The sequence below is a fragment of the Aotus nancymaae genome, unplaced genomic scaffold (genome assembly GCF_030222135.1).
Source record: "Aotus nancymaae isolate 86718 unplaced genomic scaffold, 86718_ANA_hifiasm-v0.15.2.pri h1tg000057l, whole genome shotgun sequence".
NCBI classification, from domain to species: Eukaryota; Metazoa; Chordata; class Mammalia; order Primates; family Aotidae; genus Aotus; species Aotus nancymaae.
In genome coordinates, this window is record NW_026988471.1 from 45,856,729 (window position 1) to 45,882,309 (window position 25,581).

At 52.5% G+C, this 25,581-nt stretch overlaps 1 protein-coding gene across 7 annotated transcripts in view; it reads left to right on the top strand.

The window, feature by feature from the left end:
• TTC7A (tetratricopeptide repeat domain 7A) overlaps window positions 1-25,581 on the top strand; it is a 158,602-nt gene that overhangs the window by 99,078 nt on the left and 33,943 nt on the right. For all 7 annotated transcript variants that reach the window (XM_064364054.1, XM_012473734.3, XM_064364052.1 and 4 more), the window contains 4 exons: window positions 7,010-7,127; window positions 8,534-8,591; window positions 9,406-9,478; window positions 14,342-14,502. In XM_064364054.1, coding sequence (XP_064220124.1) covers window positions 7,010-7,127; window positions 8,534-8,591; window positions 9,406-9,478; window positions 14,342-14,502 — 410 coding nt within the window. The remainder of the gene's footprint in view (window positions 1-7,009; window positions 7,128-8,533; window positions 8,592-9,405; window positions 9,479-14,341; window positions 14,503-25,581) is intronic.

Here is a 25,581-nt window from a genome sequence, read left to right on the forward strand (position 1 = left end):
GTCCACCCAGCCAACGGCCGCCCTTGCCAGGAAGCCCTAAATTTAGGTCTTCCCACCATGCAGGAGCTGTTTCCCTCAGCAGCATAATTACAGTAATTATGTGCATTCAGATTACATGGTAATAAAATTAGGATCAAATCAGTCCAAATTGAAATCAGATGAGTTAGGAGCAAAGTAATCAATGACAACATAAATAGAAAAGCCCAAAAGGAAACTTAAACATGCAGACTTGTCATCAGAATCAGGGAGAAGGGTGAGCTGTTTAACTTCAGCTGAGCAGCATATTTGGGTTTAGGGGCTAGTTTGAGCCAGGGTTTAAATCAGGCACAGGCTAGAGTGACGTCCCGAGGGTGGCCCGGGGGTGGGCTCCTGGCAACCTTCCTTGATCTGGAAGCTTCACCCCCTGTACCTCCTACCTGTCTTGGATACACATCACATCACATTGTGATCATCTGTGTTTCTTGAGTGCAGGAATTGTCTGTCTCTTCTTTGAAACTCCAGCCCGGGGTTCAGTGCCTGATGCTCGCTGGATGGATCCTTCTTGCCAATGGGCACATTCACTTGGCAATTAATTTTGTCTTATGTGGTGCATGACTTCTCGACTAGATGGAGAACTTGCTCACTTGCCATGTCTTGCATTCTGACCCCCTCTCCCTGACAGGAAGCCTGCATATAGTAGGTGCTATACTAGTAACTAACCAAGCAACACACACCCCAGCTGGCCAGGAAGGGACGGGATAAGGGATCTGTATTTGGTTCAGGGGCTCTCCCTGCACTCTGCAGCTAATTCTTGCTCCCTGGGTAAAGAGAACAGGCTGTAGGGTATCCAAGGGTTCTGAGAAGGGAGACAACAGGCTTCCCACAAATTTCACGTTTGAGCCCCTTCTTCTCAAGGACGGAAACTGGCCCCATCCTTCTGCTGGGTCCCCACTCACCATCCCAAGTTCTATAGGGGGGCCCAGAGTGGAGCAGCCCTGTTCCCAAGGCCCACAGTGAAAACAATGGGTCTGCCTGGCAGGCAGGGGGTGTTCGTGCATGAGACAGGGCATGGATCCCAAAAGGCGTCTCACACCCCCTTCGTCTCCTGCCTTCACAGTTATTCTGGCTCACGTCAGCCCCTAGCAGGCCCAGCCAAGCCCCATGAGCAGGGGACAGAAATCTGGGGGTGGACAATTTGGCCTGGGTTGCAGGAAGGGAGGCTGAAACTAGGACATTTGAAAAACGAGTTGTGCTGGGTGAAGCTGGACTGGGTGGCCACGTGCCCAGAGGCGGAGCACCTGCTGTCCCCACGTCCTGTCCTCATGCCCAGAGCCACTGTTGGACACCCCAGACCGGGTCTGGATCTGAAAGCAAGGTTGTCTCTTGGAGACTGTGGCAGGCAGAGGGACTTGCATGGTCACATGCTGGCCAGCTGATTGGGGGTTTGCACGAGGGTGGGAGTAGCTGAGCAGGGTTGGGTTTGGAATGGGAGAGCACTGACCCTGGGGCTTAGCCTGAGGCTCCCCTGGGTAAGGGAGGACTTCCCAGTCTCTGACTCAGTGGCGCCGACGCTGAAATCAGAGAGGCCTGCATGGCCGCCTCCTGCCTTGGCACGGCCAGCCTCCTGCCAGGGTCCCTATTTTTGCAGCAGAAGGAAAGAGAGATGTAAATATTTTTTCGTATCCCTCCAAACAATTATTTAAAATTCATTTAACTTAAAAAGTTGAAACCTTTAGAGGAGGTAAAGAGGATAGGCTATGCATGTGTGGTGTCACACAGACAGGAAAGGAGTTTGCAAAATGGAAATGGGGCATGCTCATCTTTGGAAAGGTCTCTGATGCCATCTCTCATCTCCTTCCTGAGCAGGGCAGCAGGGGGGTAGTGGAAAAGCACATAGGCTTTGGAGGCAGAGAGGCTAGAGTTCAAATCTCTGCCTACCCGTGTACGCCCACTTACTAGCTGTGTGACTTTGAGGGAGTAATTTACCCTGTCTATGCCTCAGTTTCCTCATCTGTAGCCTGGAAACAATCATGTCCACCATTATAGGGTAGCTGTGAATATCAGCGATGAAATGAAGAGTGCCCCAACTTAGGCCAAGTGTGGTGGCTCACGCCTGTAATCCCAGCACTTTGGGAGGCCAAGGTGGGAGGATCACGAGGTCAGGAGATCGAGACCATCCTGGCCAACATGGTGAAACCCCGTCTCTACTAAAATGCAAAAATTAGCTGGGTGTGGTGGCGTGTGCCTGTAGTCCCAGCTACTTGGGAGGCTGAGGCAGGGTAATGGCTTGAACCTGGGAGGTGGAGGTTATAGTGAACCAAGATTGCACCACTGTACTCCAGCCTGGCAACAGAGCAACACTCTGTCTCAAAAAATAAAAATAAAAAAGAGTGCCCATGTTTAGCACACTGCGGGTACCTGAATGGTAGCTATGATAGACCCTTGAAAATAGCAGGCACACAGAAAGGATGTGCCTTTATGTTTTTGACTTCATTTTTCAAATTCAGGGGTGGGCAGAGCCAGGAAGATGGATTAAGTGTTGATGAGGCAGGGAAGAAAGAATGCCAGCCCTCCTGCCACCAGCTTGTAGAAATTAGAAAGAGTGCCTACTCCTCCCAGGGAGGAAAAAAAAGGGGATTTTTCAGTAGAGCAGCTAACAGCAGGTTCCGGGCTCTGTGGGAAGGAACTAAGGAGAAACTGGAGGTGCTCTTTAAACAAAACTCTGCAGGCTCAGAAATGAACTTTCTCTAGTTCCCAGAAAGAGAGAATGAGAGTGAAGATTCTGAGGGTAAACCTCTTTGGCTCACTGCAAGGTGAAGTAACCCTTGGAATGGAAGGGAGTCCTGGGCATTCACAGAGTGTGTGAGCAAGAAGCCAGTCTGTGTAGGGACCAAATTTGAGACCCTGGAGAGACAGAGGAACTTGTAAAGTCACAGGAAGTTTTTCCTTACTTACGTAACACGAAAACAAAGGATCAAAACATTATGTCCTTCATTGCATCCTTTTTCCCAAGGGTCAGAGAGGAGGAAAATGAAAACCTACAGAGGGTGAATTAGCGTCAGGAGATGGGTTAGAAACACAGTTCTGCTACTTTCTAGACATGTGTCCTTGGCTAGGTTGCTTCAGCCCGGCTCCCCATGCCTTGGCACCTTCTGTTGTGAAACACCAATGCCATCAGGTAGCTGTGGTGCTGTGAAAATGCCAGGGGAGCCCTTAATCACTCTAGAATTGCAGAGGAGGAGGCAGGAAGGATCTTCAACTGGGTTTTAGTGGCGAGCTTCCATGGCTGCCCTATATAAAGAAGGCATTCAAGAGTGGCCTATCGTTGGGAAAAGGAAGGTTGAAGAGAACCCTGGAAACTCCTCACCCTAGAAATATTTTGATGAGCAAGGAGGGCCCAGTGCTGTAACCTGAGCTTGCTGCAGAAGCAGCAGCCTGGATTACAGAGCCACCAGCTGTTGACTTGGAGGCCACAAGGAGGAAGTGTCTGGAGACTGGAAAGGGCACATGAGGTGCTACGCAGGGAGGAAGGCGTCTAGAGTAGAGCAGAAGGGCAGGTGCTGGGCCACTCCACAGCCATCTGATGAGAGCAATGTTTCCGGATCACACGCAAGTGGAGTCCGTTAGTGGACTGTGAAATAGAACTCTTAAAAACAAAATTTGAGGCTGGGACGGTAGCTCATGCCTATAATCTCAACATTTTGAGAGGCCAAGTGGAGAGGATTGCTTGAGCCCAGGAGTTCGAGACCAGCCTGGACCACATAGTGAGACCCACCCCACCCTGTCTCTACAAAAAATAACAATAAAAAAGTAAAAATCAGCCTGGCATGATGGTGTGTGCCTGTGGTTCCAGCTACTTGGAAGGCTGAGGTGAGAGGATCGCTTGAACTCAGGAGGTCAAAGCTGCAGTGAGCCATGATCATGCCACTGCACTCCAACCTGGACTACAGAGCAAGATCCCATCTAAAACAAACAAACCTTGAAATAGACTATAGATTATCAGAGAATAAGATAGGCAATGCTCTGGTGTATTACCCACAGTGGGGGTGAGTGGACCCTGGATGGGGAGTGGAACGCTCGACCAGCTCAGCATGGTGGCCTATGTGGGGCTGCGGAGGTACCAGCTTATCCTTGTGTAGAGTCCCTCCTTTTCTGTGGTGAAGGATCTGGCTGAGAGACAAAAGGCAGGCAGTAATGTCTACTCTCTAGATTCCAGAGGGTCTTTGATGCCACTTCCCAATTTGTCAGATCATGTAGCTATGAGGAGCCGGGACTCAGATGACACTTGCCATCTGAGCCAGGCTGAGATTTTTTTAAAACACTGAAAGATTAATTGTATAATACATATATAAAATATGTATATATCTATATATATACACATATATATTGTATGTACAAGTAGTTGTAATTGATATACCTGTACATATGTATGTATATGAGCCTGGCCAGGTGCAGTGCCTAACTCCTGCAATCCCAGCACTTTGGGAGGCCAAGGTGGGAAGATTGCTTGAGCCCAGGAGTTCAAGACCAGCCTGGACAACATAGTGAGAGCCATTTCTATTTTTAAAAAAAGAAAAAAAATTAATGATGTTGGCCATATAGGGAGATGGTACATTAAGCCTTGGGATTTTGATTTGAGGCAAATACTGACACTATGCTTAGAGACTGTTTTAAACTACATGGACAATGCTAGCAAGTACTAGACAAGGAATGCTGCTGATCTCGGGGTCAGAGTGCATCACAGGCTGGACAAGTGAAGGATGTATGTCTTCACTTTTTAAAGCTAAAGGATGACAAGCTCTTTTAATCCAGAATGGATACTTTGCCAGTCTTTGCTGAGCTGTGTTGCTGGCACCCTCTCTGCATGGGTTGTAGGAGCTGAAGCTGGCATTTGCTGAGTAGACTGACATGACCATGGGAAGAGTATATATTTATGGAATGCAGAGGGTGTCTGGATGCGTTTTTTAACTTGTGCTTAGTGTTTATAAGAAAGCTTGTTATGGACCATCATACTACCTGAGATAGTGTGTGAGGTGAGCCTCATCAGCCAGGGGTATATTAGGAAGGAAAGAGGGTGCTGTTTGCTTACTTTCCCCTCCCTTGTTGCCTCCTGTTCCACCTCTGGCACCTCCTGGGTTAACTACAGCCACATGATAAGCTCTTGGAGTTCCAGTAGCCCCATGTCAGCACCACACAGTGGGGCCTTAACTAGGGGCCACCCGGTCCTGCCGGGTCTGTGCCTCCCGTGTCAATTCCTCAGCCAGGCCTAGCACAGAGCCTGGTGCTGCAAAAGCCTTAGTGGAAGGCTGTGGGGAGGAGGGAAGAGTGTGGGTCCAACCTGCCATTTTACAGATGAGGACTTTTGGGACACAGAAACTGAGTGTGTTCTTCAAGCCCCACAGCTGTTGGGTGCAGAGCCGGGACTGGGGCTTGTCTTCCAGTGCTCTTCTCACCATGGGGCTCTGGCTTCAGACCCCGGGAGCCCTCCTGAGTCCTGCTGCCTCATGGCCCAGGAGAGAGCATCTACAGCCTTGGTTCCACCTGACCAGCTGAGGCTGAGTTGTAGACAGCAGTGGGGTTTCCCCAACTATGGCCTCCCATGAACCCTGGGTTCTCTGGCCTATTGGTGCCAAAGACAGAAACCCAGTTCCCCAGATAACCTCATCCTTCCATTGGCCAGCCCAACAATCAGGAAGCAGACCAGTGCCCAAGTTGGCAGCTTGAGCTCACCCACAAGGTGGCTGCAGGGCTGCTGTGGTCAGCTGAGTCGGGCATGGTGGGCAGACAGTCTCTCCTGCTGTATCCCTCCAGGCCATGATGCAGCTTCCTCGGCTTCTCTGTGCTTCCGTGTTGTTTTCTCCTCTCTCCTCTTTCAGTTTGCACATAGCTCACCCTGGCTAATAGCCTCTGTCTCATGATCTCACTTCCTAACTCCAGGGAGAGAGAATCCACAGATCCTCTTCCTAGCTATGGCCAGTGGCACGCCCTAAGATGCCCAGAGTTGCCCATCTCCTGCTAGGGGGATGGGCCTGAGCAGGGATAAGGCAGGGGCAGCTCTGGCTTTGAGGCCAGAAGCCAACTTGGGTTTGAATCTCATTCCCTGGTTGCCTGACTCTGAGCCTCTGACTGGGGGACACGCCCGTGGCTGGGGTCTTTGATGTCTGGGTGGCACTGAAGGGTTTGCATGTGGCATTCAGTCTCTTGCTGTGTGTCACAGCCAGTCAGTCTTGCTGACAGAGGAAGCATCCCCACCCTCTCTGGAAACTGACATTTTCAGTGACATGAACTTGGGCACACTACCACACCAGGCATATGGACAGATGACATTTCCTGGGTTGGATGGGAGGGAGGGGGCCTTTCTTGGGGGCATGTGTGCAATGAGTGGGCATGACCAAGGCCCCTGGCTGTCCCCTGCCCCCTAAACTGGCCTGATGCCTGTGAGGGCCCAGAGTGTCCCCAGGCCCACCTTGTGTGTGCCCCTTTGTGTTCCATGTCATGTGTGATGATGTGTACACATGTGACCCATACTGGTTGGTCTGTTTCCAACTGGAACAGTCCCTCCTGCTCCCAGGACAAAAACAGCCCCAGGCCTTTTTCCCCTGAAAGTTTGAGCTCCTTGTCTCAGAGAGGGAGTGAGCTCACAGATGGAGCCAGAGTGGCAGCCTGCCTGCTCAATGGAGCTAGAGACATCCAGCAAGGCACATGTTTCCGAGGCCCAGCCACAGACCCCTGCTTGCCCGGGCCCTGCCTCCCCTCTCTCTGCTGAGCAGAACAGGCACAGACACAGGGCCCTACAGAGGTGGTGGGAAAGGGGCTGCCATGGACTGGCCTGGTCTTGGGTTCATGCTCTCATCCCAACAAGCTTTGGGGAGCTGGGATCTCTGGGGCAAGGGAAGCTTCTCCCTGTGAGAAGTAAGGCCCTGTGACCTTGAGCACAAGGCTTCCGTTTCAGGAACAGATCCATGGAGTCACTCACTGGTAGAGGAAACTCCAACCCCACCCCCATGACCTCTGTCTCTCCTTTTTGCAGCTGGAAGAAGCAGAGCGCTTTGCCATGATGGTGATCAGCCTCGGAGAGGAAGCCGGGGAGTTCCTCCCCAAGGGCTACCTGGCACTGGGTCTCACCTATAGCCTGCAGGCCACCGACGGTGAGTGCCAGGCCCCAGGAGGCCTCTGCTTGGGGATGGCTCAGGCTTCCTAACTGCCTCCGAGGCATCTTGTCCTACCGGTGCCCCTCCCCTCAGGCCTTGCCTCCACAGACACCATGTACTCATCTGGGACAGATTCCCATGTGTGCGCACACACGCGCATGCCCCTCAGACCTATTTCCACTGTTTTACCCAGACCGTCACCACCCTCAAACATGCCTTCCTCTCCCCTCTTTGTGGACCCAGTTCTCCTCAAGGCCCAGCTCCAACTCCAGCAAAACCCATGCTAATCTTCTCAGTGGCACTCCTACTTTCTGTCTGTATTGCACCATCAGCCCTCCACCCCACAGTGTATTCATTCTGGTTCTCATAGGCCTGCATTTACTCTCAGCACTGCTGTGATCTTCTGGAGCCTTTTAAATCCTCCTCAATACGTGGCATAGGACTGGGTACACAGCAGGTGCTTAACAACTACTTGTGCTCAGCTAATGGATTCTGCTCTTTCCTGCCCCACACCTGGCCTTCTCTCGCCAACCCTGCCAGCTCAGCCCTGTGTCTCCCCCCATCAATCAGACAGCCACCTACTTTCATCTCCTTGTAGCTTGAGGGATGGGGAGTGACAGGCTGCCACCCAGACCAAACCTGGAATAGTAATCATCCCATCCCACCTCCCCCAAATGCCGGTTGCTGGGAGCAGCCATCACAGTGACTTCAGGTGTAAATGAGCCCTGCACACGCTGGTCAAGTGAGGGAGTCATCAGTCCCTTTGTCAAAGTCTACTTTGAGCAAAACACCCTCCTTTTCCCTTTAGCTCTGCAAGTGGCGGTTGCTTTCTCAGCTTTCAAATCTGGGGAGCTCTGACAACTGTCAATGCTTGGTCCTCGCCAGTGGGATTCTGATCTGGTCTGGGTGGGGCCTGGATGGGGCCTGGATGCAATCATGTTACAGCTTCCTGGTTAAGTGTGCAGCCAAGGCTAAGAACACCTGCCCTGCTGCGTTTAAAATGGGATGCAGTTTACCAGAAAGGTGCCTGGTTTGGGTTCAAACTTCCTAGTGGGTCAGGAAGCCTAGGATGGTGCATGGGCCAGGCAGAGGTGGTGGCCCTTCTCTCAAGGCGTGGGCCTTCTGGGTGGATGCCCATGTCATGGAATGCTTGCAGGCATCGGCCTTTGAAAGGGTTAAGCTGGTCAGGTGGTGGAGAAGGCAAGGGAGTAGAAGCGACTGGCATGCCAAGGAATGTGCTAGAGGCCAGGGCATCGGCCCAGGCTGCTGTAGTTTGAGGTTTGCCAGATGGGGCCTTGGTGGGGCCTCTCTCTGCAGAGCTGTGTGCTTTGAGGATGGTGCAGGGCTGGCCTGGTACCCTTCAGTGACCCGTGATGGCTCAGTCTCTGTCCTGTCCCCTGCAGCCACCCTGAAGTCCAAGCAAGATGAATTGCACCGGAAGGCGCTACAGACACTGGAGAGGTGAGGAGGCTCCCACCTGCAGCAGAGGCCCCTCTTGCCTTTGGCGGCACATTCACAAGCTTTACCTCATCGGACCCTCTGATGTGGGCAGAACAAACATTTCTGTCTCCATTTTATGAATGAGGAAACTGCACACAGCAAACAGGGATGGCCTTTGGGGGTTGGGCAGGCAGCTGAGCCCTGCCCTCAGCCCTGGGGACCTCCAGCAGCCACCAGTCTCAGTCCCTGCTCTCCCAGGGCTCAAGTATCTAAAATGGGAATAGTAACCCATTGCTGTTGCAGTGATTACAGGAGATGAAACAGAAAAAGCACCTTGCACAATCTGTGTAACAGGGCTCAAAAATGGTATTTGCCTCCTTATAGCTCCTCCCCAGGCACCCCTCCCACTAAACCCACCTACCCCTCCCACCATCCCCAGCCCTTACAGGGATTTCCTGGCAGATGCTCAGAGCAGCAGGGCCAGCTTCTCTACCCTCGTGCCTGACTTGTCACTCCCTCTCTGCCATGGGATGTGTATTCATCCCGTCTTCCTCCTCCTTTGGGATCTGTCACCCCAGGTGTGCCCTCCCAGGTGGCCCCTACTTCAGCAAATGCCAGCCCCCTCAAGGCCACCACCCCTGCCTTGGGCTGCCTGTGGGCCTTCTGCCTTGGTCTTCATCTGCCAGCCAGATGCCCCTCCGAGGCAGGGCCTTGTAGAATCCCCCGGCATATTGCCTCATAGCACCCAGCACAGGGCTGGCATGCTGGAGGCCTAAGTCACACGTTGGTCACTCAACCCCTGGTGCCTGATTTGTCACTTCCTCTCCCCATACAGAGCTCAGCAGCTGGCACCCGGCGACCCCCAGGTCATCCTCTATGTCTCGCTGCAGCTGGCCCTCGTCCGACAGGTGGGTTGTCACTGTTCCTAACCCCCAGATCCCCAGGGGCTGCTGATCTTCTCCTGGAAACCTGGCTTACCAGCTGTGTGACCCTCTGCAAGTGACTTTGCCTCCCTGAGTCTGTTTCCTTATCTGTCTTGTGAGCCCTTTGAGCCCTCTTCAGAGGGGCCCAGTGAGGTTGAGGTCAGGTAATGTGGGTAAAGCCCTGGCAGGCACACAGGAAGGGAGTATTTGCCCTCCCTCCCTCTAGAACATTTCAGTGGCCTGTCACTCATTTGTTTGTGTCCTTGCCTTCCGTTGGCCTTTTCCCAAGGGTCTTGGAGACAGAGTGATGGGCTCATAGAGCTGTTGCAGGTTGGGCTTTCCCTGTGACCCCCAAGCTACTCCTTGACTGTGTGGATGCCACCATCAGGTCTTGGCCTCTGGGGTCCCATAGGGGCCTCCTGTCTGCTTACTACCTTAGTCCCACTGAGACCACCCCCATCACGACTCTGCAGGCAGACCTGCCTTTTTCCCAAGGGTGCTGGAGAATGCTGGTGTGTCCAGGATTCCCCACCTCAGGTCCTTCAGAGCCTTCTTTGCTTTCCTGTAGCGCCTCAGCCTGCAACCTGGTGCTCTGGGCACACATCTAGCCTCCAAAACAGGGCCTCTCAGGTGGCTTGGCCCTGATGCCTGCTGACACCCCCACCTGACTGCCCAGGGACTGCACACAAGCCTTTGGCTCCCATGGTGTGACTCTCCTCGCCTGTACCACCCAGGAAATGGGCTGAGCTCCAGGCTGGTGGAGGGAAGCCTACAGAAGCCCGTGTACTTGCTGTTGGGTGGAGGGCAGCCCTGCCTGCTGGGGGTGCTGCTATGTCCCCACACTAGCCTAGGGAAGCCCTACCTTTTGAGGAGGCAGGCCACAGCAGCCCCATTTTATACCCAAGGACACTACTGAGGCCAAGCCAGCACAGAACCCAGGCCTCTGATCCATAGCCCACACTGTCCAGGTACCCTGCTCCCCTGACCTTTTTGGAGATAGGGCCCTGGGAGCGTGCTTACCAGCCGGGTCTTGATCTTAGGGTCAGCTCAGCAAGCTGCATTTCTCCTGCCTCTGGGACAGCCAGGCTCTGCCCTGCATCAGTCTGGCTTCTCCTCTCATCACAGTTACTCTCAGTGCTGGGACCCCTTCCCTCTCACCCCACGCCTAGATCCTTGTCGCGGTGCCTGTGTCTGTCCTGTCCTGACCTGACCTGACTTGTCACTGTGTTTCTGAGTCATTCCATCTCCCTCTTCAGGTCCTTCTTTCTCAACCATTTTCTCCCCAACTGCCCTGATGTCATTGATGTCATTCCTGCTATTGTTTCTGTTGTCATTGGCGGCTTCGCTGCCTTCCTCTTGCACCACCCCTTCCCTCTGTGACTCCCTACATCCTCCGCCACCTCTAGGCTGTGCCCCACCCTGTTCCCACTCCTCACTCCTGACCCCAGGTCCTCTGTGCGCCTCTGGGAGCATCCCTCCACTCCCAGAAACACCAACAGAAAGACACCTGACACCACTTTTAGTTTTCTGTAAAAGAACCAGTGCTTTTTTTGCTAATCAAGTGAATTATAACCCTTTGGTGATGCATTTTTTAAACTACTCAATTATTCACCCCTCTCTGATGAATAGCATCCATCCTTCTAGAGAGGTGGCATGCCAGGCCAGTGAGCCTAGTGCCCAGTTTCCTCAGAGACCTCATTTTGGCAGCCTCAGGGAGTTGAGAACTCTCTGAATGGACTGTAAGCTACAGTCCTAGCCTGTCTGGGTCTCTGAGGCCCCAAGCCGGCCCATCCTGCCCAGATCATGCCTGGCTGGCCGCACAGTGATGGCTGTGGATTTGGGTATATTACTCAGGATAATGGAGTCTGCTCTGGTGGAGTCACAAGCACAGGAGCAGCCTTTGGGGCACTGACAAGCCGAACCAGTGGCCTCGCTGAGCTTAGCCTCCTCCTGATATGCTCTTTGACCTATCCACAAAGTAAGGTGCCCAGGGGAGAACTCTGGGCCTGGCACTAGTGCCCATAAGCCTGCATAGAGGTCAGGCTGGAGACCAACACAGAAGCTGGACAAATTGGGGACCCAGGTCCCCACGAGAAGGGTGGAAGGCTAGATTTGAGGTTTGGCAAGGAGCAAGACTTTTAAAAAGAGACTCATGAGGTTCCTGTGGGGATGGAGCCCTGATATGGACAGAGTCACAGGAGCTAAGGCAGCTCCCAGGCCTGAGAGGAACACGTGCCTTCAGACTGGAAGGAAGGGTCTTTCCTATTCCTTAGCTTTCTGGTTTTGGGGCTTGAAGGGGGAAATTCACACTTCAAAATTATTTGTTCCACCAGCACTTTGCAAGACATTTTTCACAGTGTTTCATCTTCATGGACATTGAAATAGGTTTAACCATTATCCTCATTTTGTAGCAGAAAAACTGCAGCTCAGAGAAGTGAGTCCTCTTGCCCTAAGATGCTAGCTAGGAAGTGGCAAAGCCAGGAGCCACATCCCAACCTGACCCCGAGCCTCTGAGCAGGAGGGGGTGTTTATCTGTCAGCCACACATCAGGTTCTTTCCCCATCACCACATGAACATGTTCAGAGGGGAGGGCCTCGTCAGCCCTGGGTATGTAGCTTGCAGATTCTCTATTCCAGGCCTTCCCGGTCCTCCACCCTCCAGTCTGCTACAAGCTTCTCTCCCAACCTCCCTCTCCAGACCTGGTCGCAGCCTTTCTACAGGGTGCAGAGCCTCAAGCTAAGGGCGCTGCTCAGTGAGGCAGCAGTGTGTGGGAGGGAGGAGACCCTGCATCCTGGGGAATCAGGCCAGGTCAGAGGTGCTAGGAATTGCGGGTGAGGAGGATATGGCCAGCTGGGTCCTGCTGTGCCCCTGAACCCACAGCACAAGGAGAGCTGGCCCTGACCTGAGACAGCTTTGAGGCCAGGCCCCTCACTCACCCTAGCACAGGCTTAGCAGCCTGCAGCTCTCGCACAAGAGCACTTGGCCTGGAGTCAGGACCCCCATCTGGGAGCGTCTGCTCTGCTGCTCACTTGCTCTTCCATTTGAAAAGGAGGGAAGGGGTAGAAGATAGCATTTTTTTTTTTTTTTTTTGCACATACATTAGCTCTTTGGACCCTTCCATGGAAAAGCATATGCCTAATTTGCAGATAAGGAAACTGAATTCAGAGAGCAACAGGAACAAAAGTGAGTGAGCAGCAGCGCCAACTCTAGAACCCAGCTCCTGTGTATTCACAAATACAGGACCCCTCCACTGGCCAAAACAAGCAGGACCAATCAGCTCAGATGGCAGGCAGCAGGTGGGGGCATCCAAATCCAGGCAGGGCGTGGTGCACAGGTGCCCAGCAGGGTGCAGGGGCCAGGCCAGAGACTCTGTGGTGTTTTGTAGAGAATAAGGAGATGATGTAAGGGGGTAGAAGGCCACCTTGCAGGTCACACGGGACTGCATAAGAGGCTGCTATAGTCACTAGGACTGGCCAGCCTCTTTTGAAGAAGAGAGTTTATGTTAGCAACTGCCAGAATTCTTTTTTTCTCCTTAATGCTTGTGGAAATGTTCCCCAGACCCTGCCAGGGGTGTGCAGGCCAGAGCATGTGGGGCAGAGAGCTTTTCCTCTGAGAGTAGTGACCTCCCCAGCTGAATGTAGATGAGTGGAGATGCTAAGAGATGGAATCAGAGGCGAGGAAAGGGGCCTCGGGTGTCTCATGCATCCAGGGGACTTTTGAGACCCATCCTAGGGGCGTTGTGTTGTGCTGAGAATGGTCTCTTCAGGAAAGAGCTCCTTGAACCTTCCACATCCTCCCATAAGTCCAACTATGGGCAGAGACCCATCCTGGCAAGAAGGCAGGCAGCCAAGCAGGTATGTGGTCTCAGTCCTGAAATAGTCCCTGTAGGATGTGCTGGGGCACCGACTGACCCCGTAACCCTGTTACCACTTGCAGGTGGGGCCCTGGCCACAGCTGCAAATCACCCATGCCCTCTGTAGCCAGATCCAGCAGAGCGTTGGAGTCCTGCCTGCAGGGTTGGCGGGAGCAGTAGACTTTGCCCTTCCGTGCTGCACTGGCCCCTCCTGGGCTCACTGACTGGACAACTGGAGCAGCTGGGGCCTGACCTCTTTCATGCAGTGGCTTGAGAAGGGAGGCAGCAAACTCAAGCCAGTGAAAGTTGGGACCCATGGTGAACTCTGGTCTCCCCCGCCAATGGAAGGAAAGGCTTTCCTGAGTCCACATCTAAATCCAGACCCTTTGAGTGTGGCTTTCCTGGCCCTGCATAATCTGACCTCATCCCACCTGTCCAGAACCAGGCTTAATAATTATTTGTTGGATTGAAAACAAAACATAAGACTAGAATATGGATTCTAGTTCCAGATTCCCACTGTGCCCTTGTTAGAGGCCAGTCTCCCCCTCTTCTAGGCACTTGCCTCCATGCGCTTCCCTGTCTATGGTCAAGCTGCACCCCCTACCTGGAGCACCCTGTTTTCATCATCTCCTCCTGGAGAACAGGGTCTCCTGACATGTCAGCAGAACTCCAGGGTGACGTTTCCACATGTAGGAATTGCGGGTGCCTCTCCCTGTGGCTCCCACTCCCCGCATTTAGGAAGTGCTTCCCATGGCTGCCCAGTCCTTTGTGCCGCTCCATAAATCTGCTCCTCTTTACCCCTGAGTGTGACAGCAGACCCCTCCTAGGCCAGGCTGTCTGGGGCAGGTGTTTTCTCACAGCAGCATCCCTGCGCCCAGTGGCCGGGACTCCCTTGAGTTGAGCCTGGGCACCCTTGCTGGTTGGCACCTGGTCCCTGAGTCCCAGGGCAGCATGTGCCTGGGGAAGGGCACTAAGCTGGTGGGTTCCTTCGACAGATCTCCAGTGCCATGGAGCAGCTGCAGGAGGCCCTGAAGGTGTGCAGAGATGATGCCCACGCCCTCCACCTGCTGGCACTGCTCTTCTCCGCCCAGAAGCACTACCAGCATGCCTTGGATGTTGTCAACATGGCCATCACAGAGCACCCTGAGAACTTCAAGTGAGTGCCCTGGGAACACTCTGGGCAATGGGGGAGCTGGCTGGCCACTGCAGCAGGTGCCCCTGCACACCTGCCCTGCCATGGTGCCAGCCAACACACATGGAGTAAGCACCCACTGCATGCACAAGGACCAGTGTGGTCGGTGGACAGCTGTGATGCGCTGCACCAGGAGGTGCCTGGTGGGGAATGGGGTGCCTGTGTTGCTCCTCAGCCCCCATGAGGTGGGGTCTGTGTGGGCCACAAGAGAGATGCATGTGTTTGGGCTGCTTCCCCCTGCCCTGGGCTCTGCATGAGCCTTGGGATGACACCAACTTGTGTAAGTTAATCATAGTCCTGACACAGCCAGCCAAGGATGGGATTCTAGCATAAGCAAGGCTGGCAGCTGAAGACGGGTTATCTCCCTCCAATGTGGTCCGGCTCCTTCATGCCTCCCCACCTCCCTCATTGACTGCATCAGCCAGATGCCCCGCTTCTTGGAGCAGGTTTAAGTTGCACTTGGCCTAAGTGGTGGTGGGACACAGAGGACCTGCTGTCACTCAGCCAGGACACTGGGAACAAGGCCATGCCAGGCCAGCTGAGGCGGGAGGTTGTGTTGTTCTGTGGGGGGAACTAGGAGGAATCATCTTTTGGTTTCTGCCTTCTGCTCCTAAGGGCAGGTGACACTGAGTATAACAGGCTTTGTTTTTCAGAATCCTGTGATCTCAGATGAAGGACCCCTAAGTAACCCACTTCCACACTGTTCCACCTTGGGGCCTGAAGGAAGGCTATTTAGAACCAACCCAAGGCTGTCCCCCTGTAGACAGCAAGGAAGAAGCGAGTCCTGGCTACCCTGATAGGTGACTCATGCTGTATAAATAGGTTCACAAAGGATTAGGAAAAAATGGTGGGGTGCCTCAGCAGTGATGGGTGATGAAGGGAAACTACAGTGGTCCCAGCTTAGGGAGGTTCCCATCACTGGCCTTTCACCTCTGTCCATCCCCAGCCCATCAGAGGCAGGGCTGACCACAGGGGTGAGCTCAGGTTTTCTTGCACTCTTGGCCTCCTTCAGACAACAGCAGACAGTTCTGCTTGTGGCCTTTGCCAGAGTGCTGAGCGCTGCTGTTGGTGGCTTCCTCCTCCCAAGGCTAAAGAAAGGTGTTTTGGGAGTGGCAGTGTTTCCTAACTATAAACCCCATAATATGCCTCCCTGAAGAGGGAAGCCCCAGTGACCAAAGCCAAGGATGGGCATTCATCCTGCTAGTCAGCCTTGTCTGCAGCCCCAATATCCCTGAGCCTCGCCCTGCTTGCCCTAGTCCACAATGACCCTGCCCCGCCTGTTCCCCCTCCATCCTGGCCTAGGCCGGTCCCCACTGCTCACAGCCAGGTGTAAGTGGAGTCTGTGGCCAACTTGACACACCCTGTCCTTTGTGTTCGTGGCTGGCCCTGATTCTGAGCCTTGTCCCAACAGCATTCAAGAGACTACTAAAGGCCAGGCACTATGGCTCACGCCTGTAATCCCAACGCTTTGGGAGACCTGGGCAGGTGGATCACCTGAGGTCAGGAGTTCAAGACCAGCCTGGCCAGGATGGTGAAACCCTGTCTGTAATAAAAATAGAAAAATTGGCCAGGCTTGGTGGAGGGCACCTATAATCCCAACTACTCAGGAGGCTGAGGCAGGAGAATCACTTGAACCTAGGAAGTGAAGGTTGCAGTGAGCCAAGATCATACCACTGCACTCCAGCCTTGGCAACAGAGTGAGACTCGGTCTCCAGTCTCCAAAAAAAAAGAGACTGCTAAAATTCCAGGCACTTTACTCCCAAAGGCAGGTAGCTTAGGAAATCCTAAAACACAGAGAAAACTGTGTGTGTGGACAAAGGATTAGTTGCCTTGTCTCGTTAATCCCAAGTACAATACAGCAGTACAAGGTAAGAACATTTTATTTTTAATGAAAATGCACAAAAGATGTAGGTTCCCTACTTCTAGTGCTAGTACCTTGCTTTGATCCCAGCTCCATCCTGGCGCCTGTCTGGCAGGGTCTGACCCACTACTGCTGGCCTGTGTGCCTGTGTGTGTTTATACTTCAGTTAGACTTCATTGGAAACTGAAATGGCCAAGCAGAAAGGCTTAGAATCCTAGGTGGGGAAAGGGAAGGGCTCCTTGTCCACCCTGGGTCTGTGGAGCACAGGAGAAGCAAGAGGCCCGGCTCAGCTCGGTGTCAGAATTTCCAAATGAAATCTTACATGGAAACTGAGACTGTGATCGCTGCTCTGAAGGAGCCAAGGAAGGTGATTCACACCTGCCTGGTTCCAGCTGAGGGGGCCCTTCCATCCCAGCACCTGGCATCTCACCACTTAGAATCTCTTCCTGACTTCTGAGCTGATTGCTTTCTGCCAAGCTAAAGCAGCTCCCCAGGTCTGCTGTAGGGAGGCTAACTCCCCTTTTTGGAAATCTGACTGCAGCCCAAGCTGTGTGAGGTGTGGCAGACCCATCCCTGACTCCCCATCAGCTTCCTTGACTCTCACCCCGGGGGTACCTCCTGCCTTCATCTTCCCATGCTCTTGGGCTGGGCTAGGAAGCTGTCCCTCTTCCTGTGGGCAATATGTGTGCCCCCGCTGCTGCCCTGCCCCGACACGCACACTTTCTGCCCTTCCCTTCCTCCCACGCTCACCCAGATGCTGACTCCTTCTCCAGGAAGTGCTCTGCTCACTGACAGTGTCCTTGATTGGGGGTTGCCTTGAGGTTGGTGACTGCCCCCAGGAGGCCCAGGGGTGGACATCTGGGTCTCCAAGGGCCCCTGGACCTGAACTACAACCTTTTGTGCATGTGAGCATGTGTCCATGGAAATGGCTTTCAGTAGATTCTCAAAGGGAGCCCAACCTCAGAAAAGGCTGAGGAGCCCTGATGCAGATTGTACTGTTTGTCAATGTGCAGGGGTAACTGTGCCCCTGTCTCGAGTGCTTCCCAAAGGCTTGCAACGAGCTGCCTGGAGAGCAGTGTCCACAGCTGTGCAGGCAGGACTCTTAAACGAGCAGCCTCTGCCGTGGGAACAGCTCACCCAAGCAGACATTGCAGAGTGACTGCAGGGGCATCAGGAGCTCTGGAGGGTGGGGCCTAGGAGCCGCAGCAGGGAGTCGGCTCTGAAGTCAGAAGGAAAGCATTCCACAGCCTGAGAGATTCTGAAGGTTCCTCTGCTCCCTGTCACTTTAGAGTGCTGCATTTGGGGACCTGCAGGTCCTGTCCCCAGTAGTGTCTCACTTTGCTTATTCTGCTTGTCCAGGGCTGTGGGGCTAGGGGGAAGCAGCAGTAGGTTCTTCATCTTGAGCCATCATGAGCTCCTCACCTCTAGGATCCTGAGGAACTCTATTTTGATCCACGTGGCCCTAAAAGCCTGCAAAACTAATTGGAAAAAAAAAATACAGGGACTTTTGGCCTCCAGAATTGTGAGAGAAAACGTCTCTGTTGTTTTAAGCAAAAAAAAAAAATAATAATATATATATATATATATATATATCTGTGTACCATATATAGAGATATATAATACTATATATGGCATGGATGGGGACTAAGAAATCCATCTACCACCAAGCTATGGTGAGTGACCATAGGGTATGACCATTGTCTCTTTATAAATAAGTCAATACTGTTCCCTACAGATGAAACCTCAGAGCATAGAAACCCATGGATTAGCAGGAAATGTCACTGAGTCCATTACAGGTCAGGGATCACTGAAAAATGTCATTGCTCTTCGATTGACACTGCACCCTGCTTCCTCAGCTCCTCTCTGCATTTCAGAAGCCCTGTGTGGCTCCAGCTGTTGCCAAGGCAGTTAATTAAACAACCGGTTCAGTAAATATCACTGCAGCAAAACAACAAAGACCAAACTCCCTTTGTCCTGACCTCATTGTCCCCAGCAAGATCTATATCCACAGAACACTTAAAGGCACCTCACAGAGGGCTGTCCCAGTGCCTGAGGCCTATTGGAGGCATCTCCCAGTGTCTGAGGCCTATTAGAGGTGGTACATGGATTTCTCAGTGTGAGAGGCCATCGGTTCATGGGATCCCAGAGCCCGCCTCCGTGATGGCAGAAGCTGGCTGGTGCTGGGCATGAGCTTTGCCTGTTTCACCGCTTTCAGGGACGCCTGCCACAGGGGAGGAAACTGGCAGGGTAACGGCCCCCTGTCTGTGTGAGCTGGTCCTTGTGTGAAAGCCACAGTGGGGCCCTAGTCCTTGAGTCATGTCTGTCACTGACCTGTGCCACCTGCAGCAACTCACTCCTCTTCCTCTTGCCTCTGTTTTCTCATCTGCCAAAAGACGAACACCTGCTCTGTCTCCCTTGGCTTGCGAGGTTGATTGTGAGACTCAGACAGGAGAGGGCACACAGTCAATGGACACCCATGTATGAAAGGTGGCAGTATGGAGGGGAAAGGAGGCCACCCACCAGCAATGTCAGGCTGTATCCTGGGTCCCGAGGGCAGCAGCACCTGGGGAACGCCAGGTAGGCCAGGAGGTGCAGGCAGCCAAGGCTGGGCCCTGACAGAGTAGGGAAGGAAGCTCTGGGGAAAGGTTCGTGAGCTCCTTCACTCCCATACAGGCAGCCCCTGGACTCCTAGAGAAAACCCAGCTTTTCTGGAGTCGAACTTTTGAAAGGCCTTCTGAATTCAGGGATTAGAAAGCAAAGCAAAGAGAACCTTGATTTCTGTGCTGTGGGATGACCTTTAGTTAGTGGAGCTTGGGTTTAAAAAGGCAAAAAACACGATGAGGCAGAGACAGACAGCCCCACGGGGACAGCATGAACTTCACACGGTGGGAACCAGACACCCTGAGCAGCTTCCTGAAATCCTGTGGGCTTCTGACTAAGCCCTGGACACATGTGCCCACCGGGCTGTCCCTGGTCAGGAGGCCAGGCCCTCGGCGGGCAGCAGCTCCCTATTCAAGCCTGGGTTCCCGGCCAAGCCGCAGAATGTGAAAGGTCTCTTGTGCGATTGGAGATGTCTGTTCGAGTCCTTTCTTCTCGTTTTGGGTATGAGAGGCAGCTGGGAGGCCCGACCAGGGAGGGGCAGGAATATGGGGTGAAGGGGAACAAGCCACTGATAAGCGTCCTTCCTGAAGCCATGGGCTCCATGGGGTGATGGTTTTAGGTAACAAATTCCTTGGGCTTTAGTCAGGCTGCTTGTAGTGAAGGTCACCATAGTAACCAAACAAAGTTCCTAGGCTCATGATGGGAGCTTTCCAATAACCAGCCTGTCAGTCACGGCTCCCGCCCCAAGCCTGGCAGCCTGCGAGGCTGGTTTTGAAAGCCCAGGCCATACATAGGTCAAGGGAAGACAAATGATTTCCCCTTCCCCTCTCCACAGTGGGCCAGGCCACCTCCTGCCATCCCCCATCCGCCACCCCCGAACCTCTGTTGGTCAGGGTAGGTCATCTGGGTCCTAGGGGACTTGGAAAGTCCTGGGGGAAGGTGTCAGAGCCCCAGAGGCCCTCCCCAGTACTGGAACAATATGGCCTTCTCGACAAGCCAGGGCACGTGCCTGTAAACAAATGGAACTGCACAGCCCTCTGCCCCAGGAAACCTAGACTGTTTTGGAAAATGTTTGAGCTGATAACCAGGCGTTAGCTGGAGCTATACCTTGGCTGACTTCAGCTAAGGCTAACGTTGGAGCTCAAGGGCACCCCTGGGATCCACCTGGCATGCTTCACCTTTTTTTCAGGTGGCATGTGTGATGTATTTCTCATGGTACATTCCAGTGAGCAGGGAGGATGAGTCCCGGGACCTCTGTTAACATTTCTGACTTAAACCCAGTGTGTTTATTTGATTGTTCTTATTAAGGACTTGTAGTACATCAAAAGGGTGCTTAGCATACCAACACTCCAGTGAGGGGGTGGAATCAAAGGTATTAACACAAACATAGTTTATCACTTTGCTGGGTTCATTAAATACATTTGGCTGCCACAGCCCCTGAGGAGGACACCAGCCATTGGGGAACCTTGCAGGCCATGTGGCAGAGGAAAGTGTTAAGTCAGTCGTAATCACTGGCAGCACCAGATCTTTCCCCAAAGGTCAGTTCCTCATTAGCTAAGCTGGGTTAACATTCAGCATTTCCCTTCATGGGTTGTCCCGTGAGAACCTCTTTGATCTTGCGCTGTGTGACGTGTACAGGTGAAAGATAATGATCCTCATTCTCCAGTTAGTGGTCTGCCTACATTCAGACTTCTAGGGTAAATGACACAGGTTGTTTTGTTTGTCTGGGGAAGAGAGGAAGGAAAGGGAAGAGAAAGGAACACAGATATTTGCAGGTTTCGTTTTCAGAGGTGGTGGTAACCCTTTCCTTCTGGTACTCATTGCTTTCCCTGCTTGCAGCAGGGGCTAGAGGCAGGCATTATGGCCCAGGGCATGTGGTTCTCTGTAGTAGGGGAGGCCCAGACCCAAGACAAAGCCTTTTTGCCCTTGGGAGAAGGCCTATGCCCACCTCCCCTTTGCAGTGGGAGGTTTTCAGGTCCCTGGGGTTCTGACACATAGCAGAGAGACCAAGGCATTTGCTTATTTGTGTCTCAGCCCTGGCTGGGAACCTGCCTTTGTTCCAACTAAGGGTCTTCTTTTGGGAATTTCTTCCACCCATGAATGGCCATAAAAAGGCTCTGTGTGGTTTACATTTAAGTCTTTCAAGATCAGGAATTTTTGTTTGGGAAGTCCTCTCGAGGTAACTGGAGGTGGCTGCAGAGAGGGAAGCTGAGACCTAGAGGCCACTTGTATAAGCCCAGAAACAGATAAGAATGCCGTGTAGGTCGGGTGTGGTGGCTCACACCTGTAATCCCAGCACTTTGGGAGGCTGAGGTGGGTGGATCACCTGAGGTCAAGAGTTCGAGACCAGCCTGACTAATATGGAGAAACTCTATCTCTACTAAAAACCTCATCTCTAGCTGAGCATGGTGGCACATGCTTGTAATCCCAGCTACTGAGGAGGCTGAGGCAGGAGAATCCCTTGAACCCAGGAGGCGGAGGTTGCGGTGAGCTGAGATTGCATCACTATACTCCAGCCTTAGGCAACAAGAGCGAAACTCTGTCTCAGAAAAAAAGAAAGAATGCCATGTAACCCTGCGGCCAGCTGCAGGGGAGGGCAGGCTGCTCTCAGAGCAGCCCTGGGGTCCTTCATCAGGTAGTGAAGGCCCTTCAACAGTCTTTGAAGTAAGGAGGCACTAACTTCAGGAAATCAAAGCTTTCAGGCTATTGATTTTTAAAGCTTCAAAGTCACATCACATTAAATGAATTCATTAAGAGGTGGAGGATCATCATGAGCCTTATAAGATTAAAGGACATGGATCAGTCTAATTCTCCAGACCCAAGGAAAAATCATTAGTTTTAGGGTTAAGAAGAGCTGCTGAAAAATGTCCCTTCTGTGTTAGGGGTTAGTCTCTAGTAAGGTAATAAAACTGGGGCTGACTGTGGCCCTCCCCCTTTCAGGAAGGTAAGGCCTGTTAGCATCCATTTAAAAATCATACCCTCTAGGCTGGGCACAGTGGCTTTGGGAGGCCCAGGCAGGAGGATCACTTGAGGCCAGGAGTTTGAGAACAGCCTTGGCAACATAGCAAGACCTCGTTTAATTTTAATTTTAAAAATTAGCCAGGCATGGTGTGGCACATGCCTATAGTCCCAACTACTTGGGAGGCTGGGGTAAAAGGATCAGTTGAGCCTAGGAGATTGAGGCTGCAGTGAGCCATGATCACACCACTACACTCCAGCCTCGGTGACAGAGCTGTCTCTTAAAAAATCCTGAGCATGTGTTGGATTTAACATGGGTGAGAGACCATGTGTCTGGGAGACCTAAATCACTCAGTGCACCCCCCACATCCTGGCCAGGGTCTGAGTGATCACACCTGAATGGGGGCGAGGGGCAGGCTGGCTTCTGCTCAGAGAGCCCTCCGTGCCCTATCCTACTGTACAGGTAGGGTGTCCATGCCTGTCAGGCTGGCTCCTCTCTCCCACTACAGGCGTTTGTTTCTGCCCTTCCTGCTCATCTTCAGAGGACCCTGTCAGGTCCACTTTGTCCCCGGAGCCCTTCCACTTCAAAGCTGAACCACTCAACTGAGTACCAGATTCTGTTCTTGCTGTGTTTCCTAATTGCGTTGGATGTATTGTTTGAGTTTGGAAGTACCTTTGGGGCAGAGACTGGCCTCTCTGCCTGCTATCCCCATGGTAGGGAAACCTCCACTGGGCACACAGCACACTCCAGTGGACCCCACAGCTGCTAGACCATGGGAGCTGTTTTGTTTTTTGGAAGGAAGAGAACCGTGTGGGGATTTGGGAATGTCACAGCCAGAGTGCCTTCACACCCCTCACCCAGTTTGGCTGTTTTGGTTTGGTTGCTTTGTTTTTTGGTCTTTACAGCACTCCTGTTTTGAAGATGAAGAAACTAATGTGAAAGTTAGATGTTAGCTCAAGATCACGTAGCTGATGAGTGGTGGAGCAGGGATTAGAACCCATGCTATCTGATTGGGAGGACTGCCCTGGTATATTTAAACTCCAAAAGCTTCAATAACAATAACAATGATGCACCCGGAGCTGACCCGGCCGGGCACTGCTTGTGAGCACCTTGCCGCATTAGCTCTGCGATCCTCTCAGCACCCTAGGAGGGATAGGAACTGTCATGATTCCCACTTTATAGATGAGGAAACAGAGGCACAGAAGGCCTAAGTAAGCACCTGCACATAATAGGGGCTGGGGAACTGAGAATGAGAGTTTGGGCAAACATGGATTGAACCCTTTGTGAAGTGCCAGCCCCTGCTGGGCCTTTTATGTGCATGATGTCACACAGCAATCCTCAGGGTAAATAGATGCTGTCATTCTCATTTTACAGATAAGAAACTGAGGCTCTGGGCTGGGCGCAGTGGCTCATGCCTGTAATCTCAGCACTTTGGGAGGCTGAGGCAGCCAGATCAGGAGTTTGAGACCAACCTGACCAACATGGTGAAACCCCGTCTCTACTAAAAATACAAAAAAAAAAAAAAAAAAAAATTTAGTCAGGCATGGTAGTGCATGCCTGTTGTCCCAGCTACTCAGGAGGCTGAGGCAGGAGAATGGCTTGAACCCAGAGGTGGAGGTTGTAGTGAGCCGAGATTGCACCACTGCAGCCCAGCTTGGGTGACAGAATGAGACTCCATCTCAAAAAAAAAAAAAAAAAAAGGAAAAGAAACTGAGGGTCTGTGACTTTCCCAAGGTCACATGGCTACAAGAAGGGACACTTGGGTCATCAGACTTGGACCTTAGTGGTAAAAAACCACTAAGTTTGACTTGGTGCAGCCCAGACTGGGTCCAATTTACTATGCAGGCTCTAGCCTCCTGGCCAAGGAATTAGATTTTCCAGAGGCATGGCTGCCTGACTCAAAGAATAGCCTGCTTTTTCACTCAATTATGTGTTTCTGTAAAAATAGAACTCTTCATTAAAACAGCACAGCACAGCCATCAGCTGCAATTACTAATTACTGTCCCTTTAAGAGATAATGCCCCCTTCTGTTCATTCACCACACCTGCTGCCACTTCCCACCCACTCCCCACCTCCCCCATCCCCACCCCCAGCCTGCAGAGGGTTCCCAGAATGGCCAGGAGCCAGAGGGATCAGGAAGAGCCACCCAGGATCCAGTGAACACACATGGGACCAGTAGGACCCAGAAGAATGGAGAGTTTCCAGGATGCCCTACAGCTTCACTTCCTGGAGCTGCTTGGATCCTGGGAACCCCCACAGTGTTCCAGGCCTTGGTGAGTCCTTGCGACTCAAGTTTCCTCTTCCTTTCTTCAGCAATTTGTTGAGTGATACGAGAGCAGGCACCAAGGATACAATGATGAGAAAGACCTAGTCCCCGCCCAAATGAAGGAAGAATCTGGCAGGAAGACAGGTCTGACAACAGCAAAGACAACTGAGAATGACAGCTAACCTCTCTTGAGGGGTGACGTGCACCAGACACAGGCTTTTTCCCTTAGTCCTCCCAGCAACCCTCCTGGGAAGTACCATGACTGTCCTGCCTTGCAAATGAATAGCACCGTCAGAGGTTAAGGCACCTCTAGGAAGCAGCAGAGCCTGGAAGTATACTCGCATCATCTGATGCTAAAGACCATGTCTCAACAGGGAAGTGGTTCCCTCACGTACATGGCAGTTACTGTGCTCAAGTGTTCATTGCGGGTGCTGAGTAACTACAGGGGGTTGCTTTCAGGAACATGAAAGTAAAAATGTGGACCTATCATGCTTGCTGCCCACACAGCCTGTGTGTTTCTCTGCAGCCAGCTCTGTGTGCCAGCTTCCCCCACCACTAAGAGTGGGGTGCTGGGGTGAGCAGCCATGGAGGGGACACAGGAAGGGTGAGGATTGCTGCCCCCAGGTAAGGGGATGGATATGACCTCTCACCCCAGGACTGTGCTTGGCTTAGCCAGAGTCATCACAGAAATGTCCCCTATTTACAAGATAATGATTTTTTTAAGCTTTTGGAAAAGCCATACCCAGTTCTGAAGAGTCTCACCCTAAGATCTCTCCTCTTTATAGCAGTGAGAAGAAATTGTTTATCTTTGCCTCACATGGGAACAGCTCCAAGTCTTAATCCTTTTGACAAATAATTAGCAGTGTGATCCTGCCCCAGGAGTGCAGGTAAGGCATGGCCAGGAAGAAAAGGAGGAAGAGGAGGCAGATGCCAGCATTCTTCTGGGAATCTCCATCATCCGCCTGAGCAGGAGTGATTGGGGAGATTGGCAAAGCTGGTGGCCTGTGGCACAGCCATTTTCTAATGGGGAGCAGAAACACCAGCCTCACTGGTCTCTGTCTTCCTCCACAGAATCAGGGCTGCCCCAGACATACAGACACTGTGGACTGAGATGTCCCATAGTTCAGCAGGGGCTGGCACTGTCAGGTCACCTGAGTGCCTTTCTGTGCCCCTGGGTGCTACATTACCTGTTCAGGTAACATGGGAGTTGGCAGGTTCCAGTGCTTAGAATGATGGCTGAGGGGACGCTGAGTCTGGGTATGGGGTGGCTGGTGTGGTCTGCTGAAGGCTCTGGCAGCATCCCGAGGAGAGGGCATAAGCATGTAGAGAGGGGGCTTCTGTCTGCACTGGGGCTCC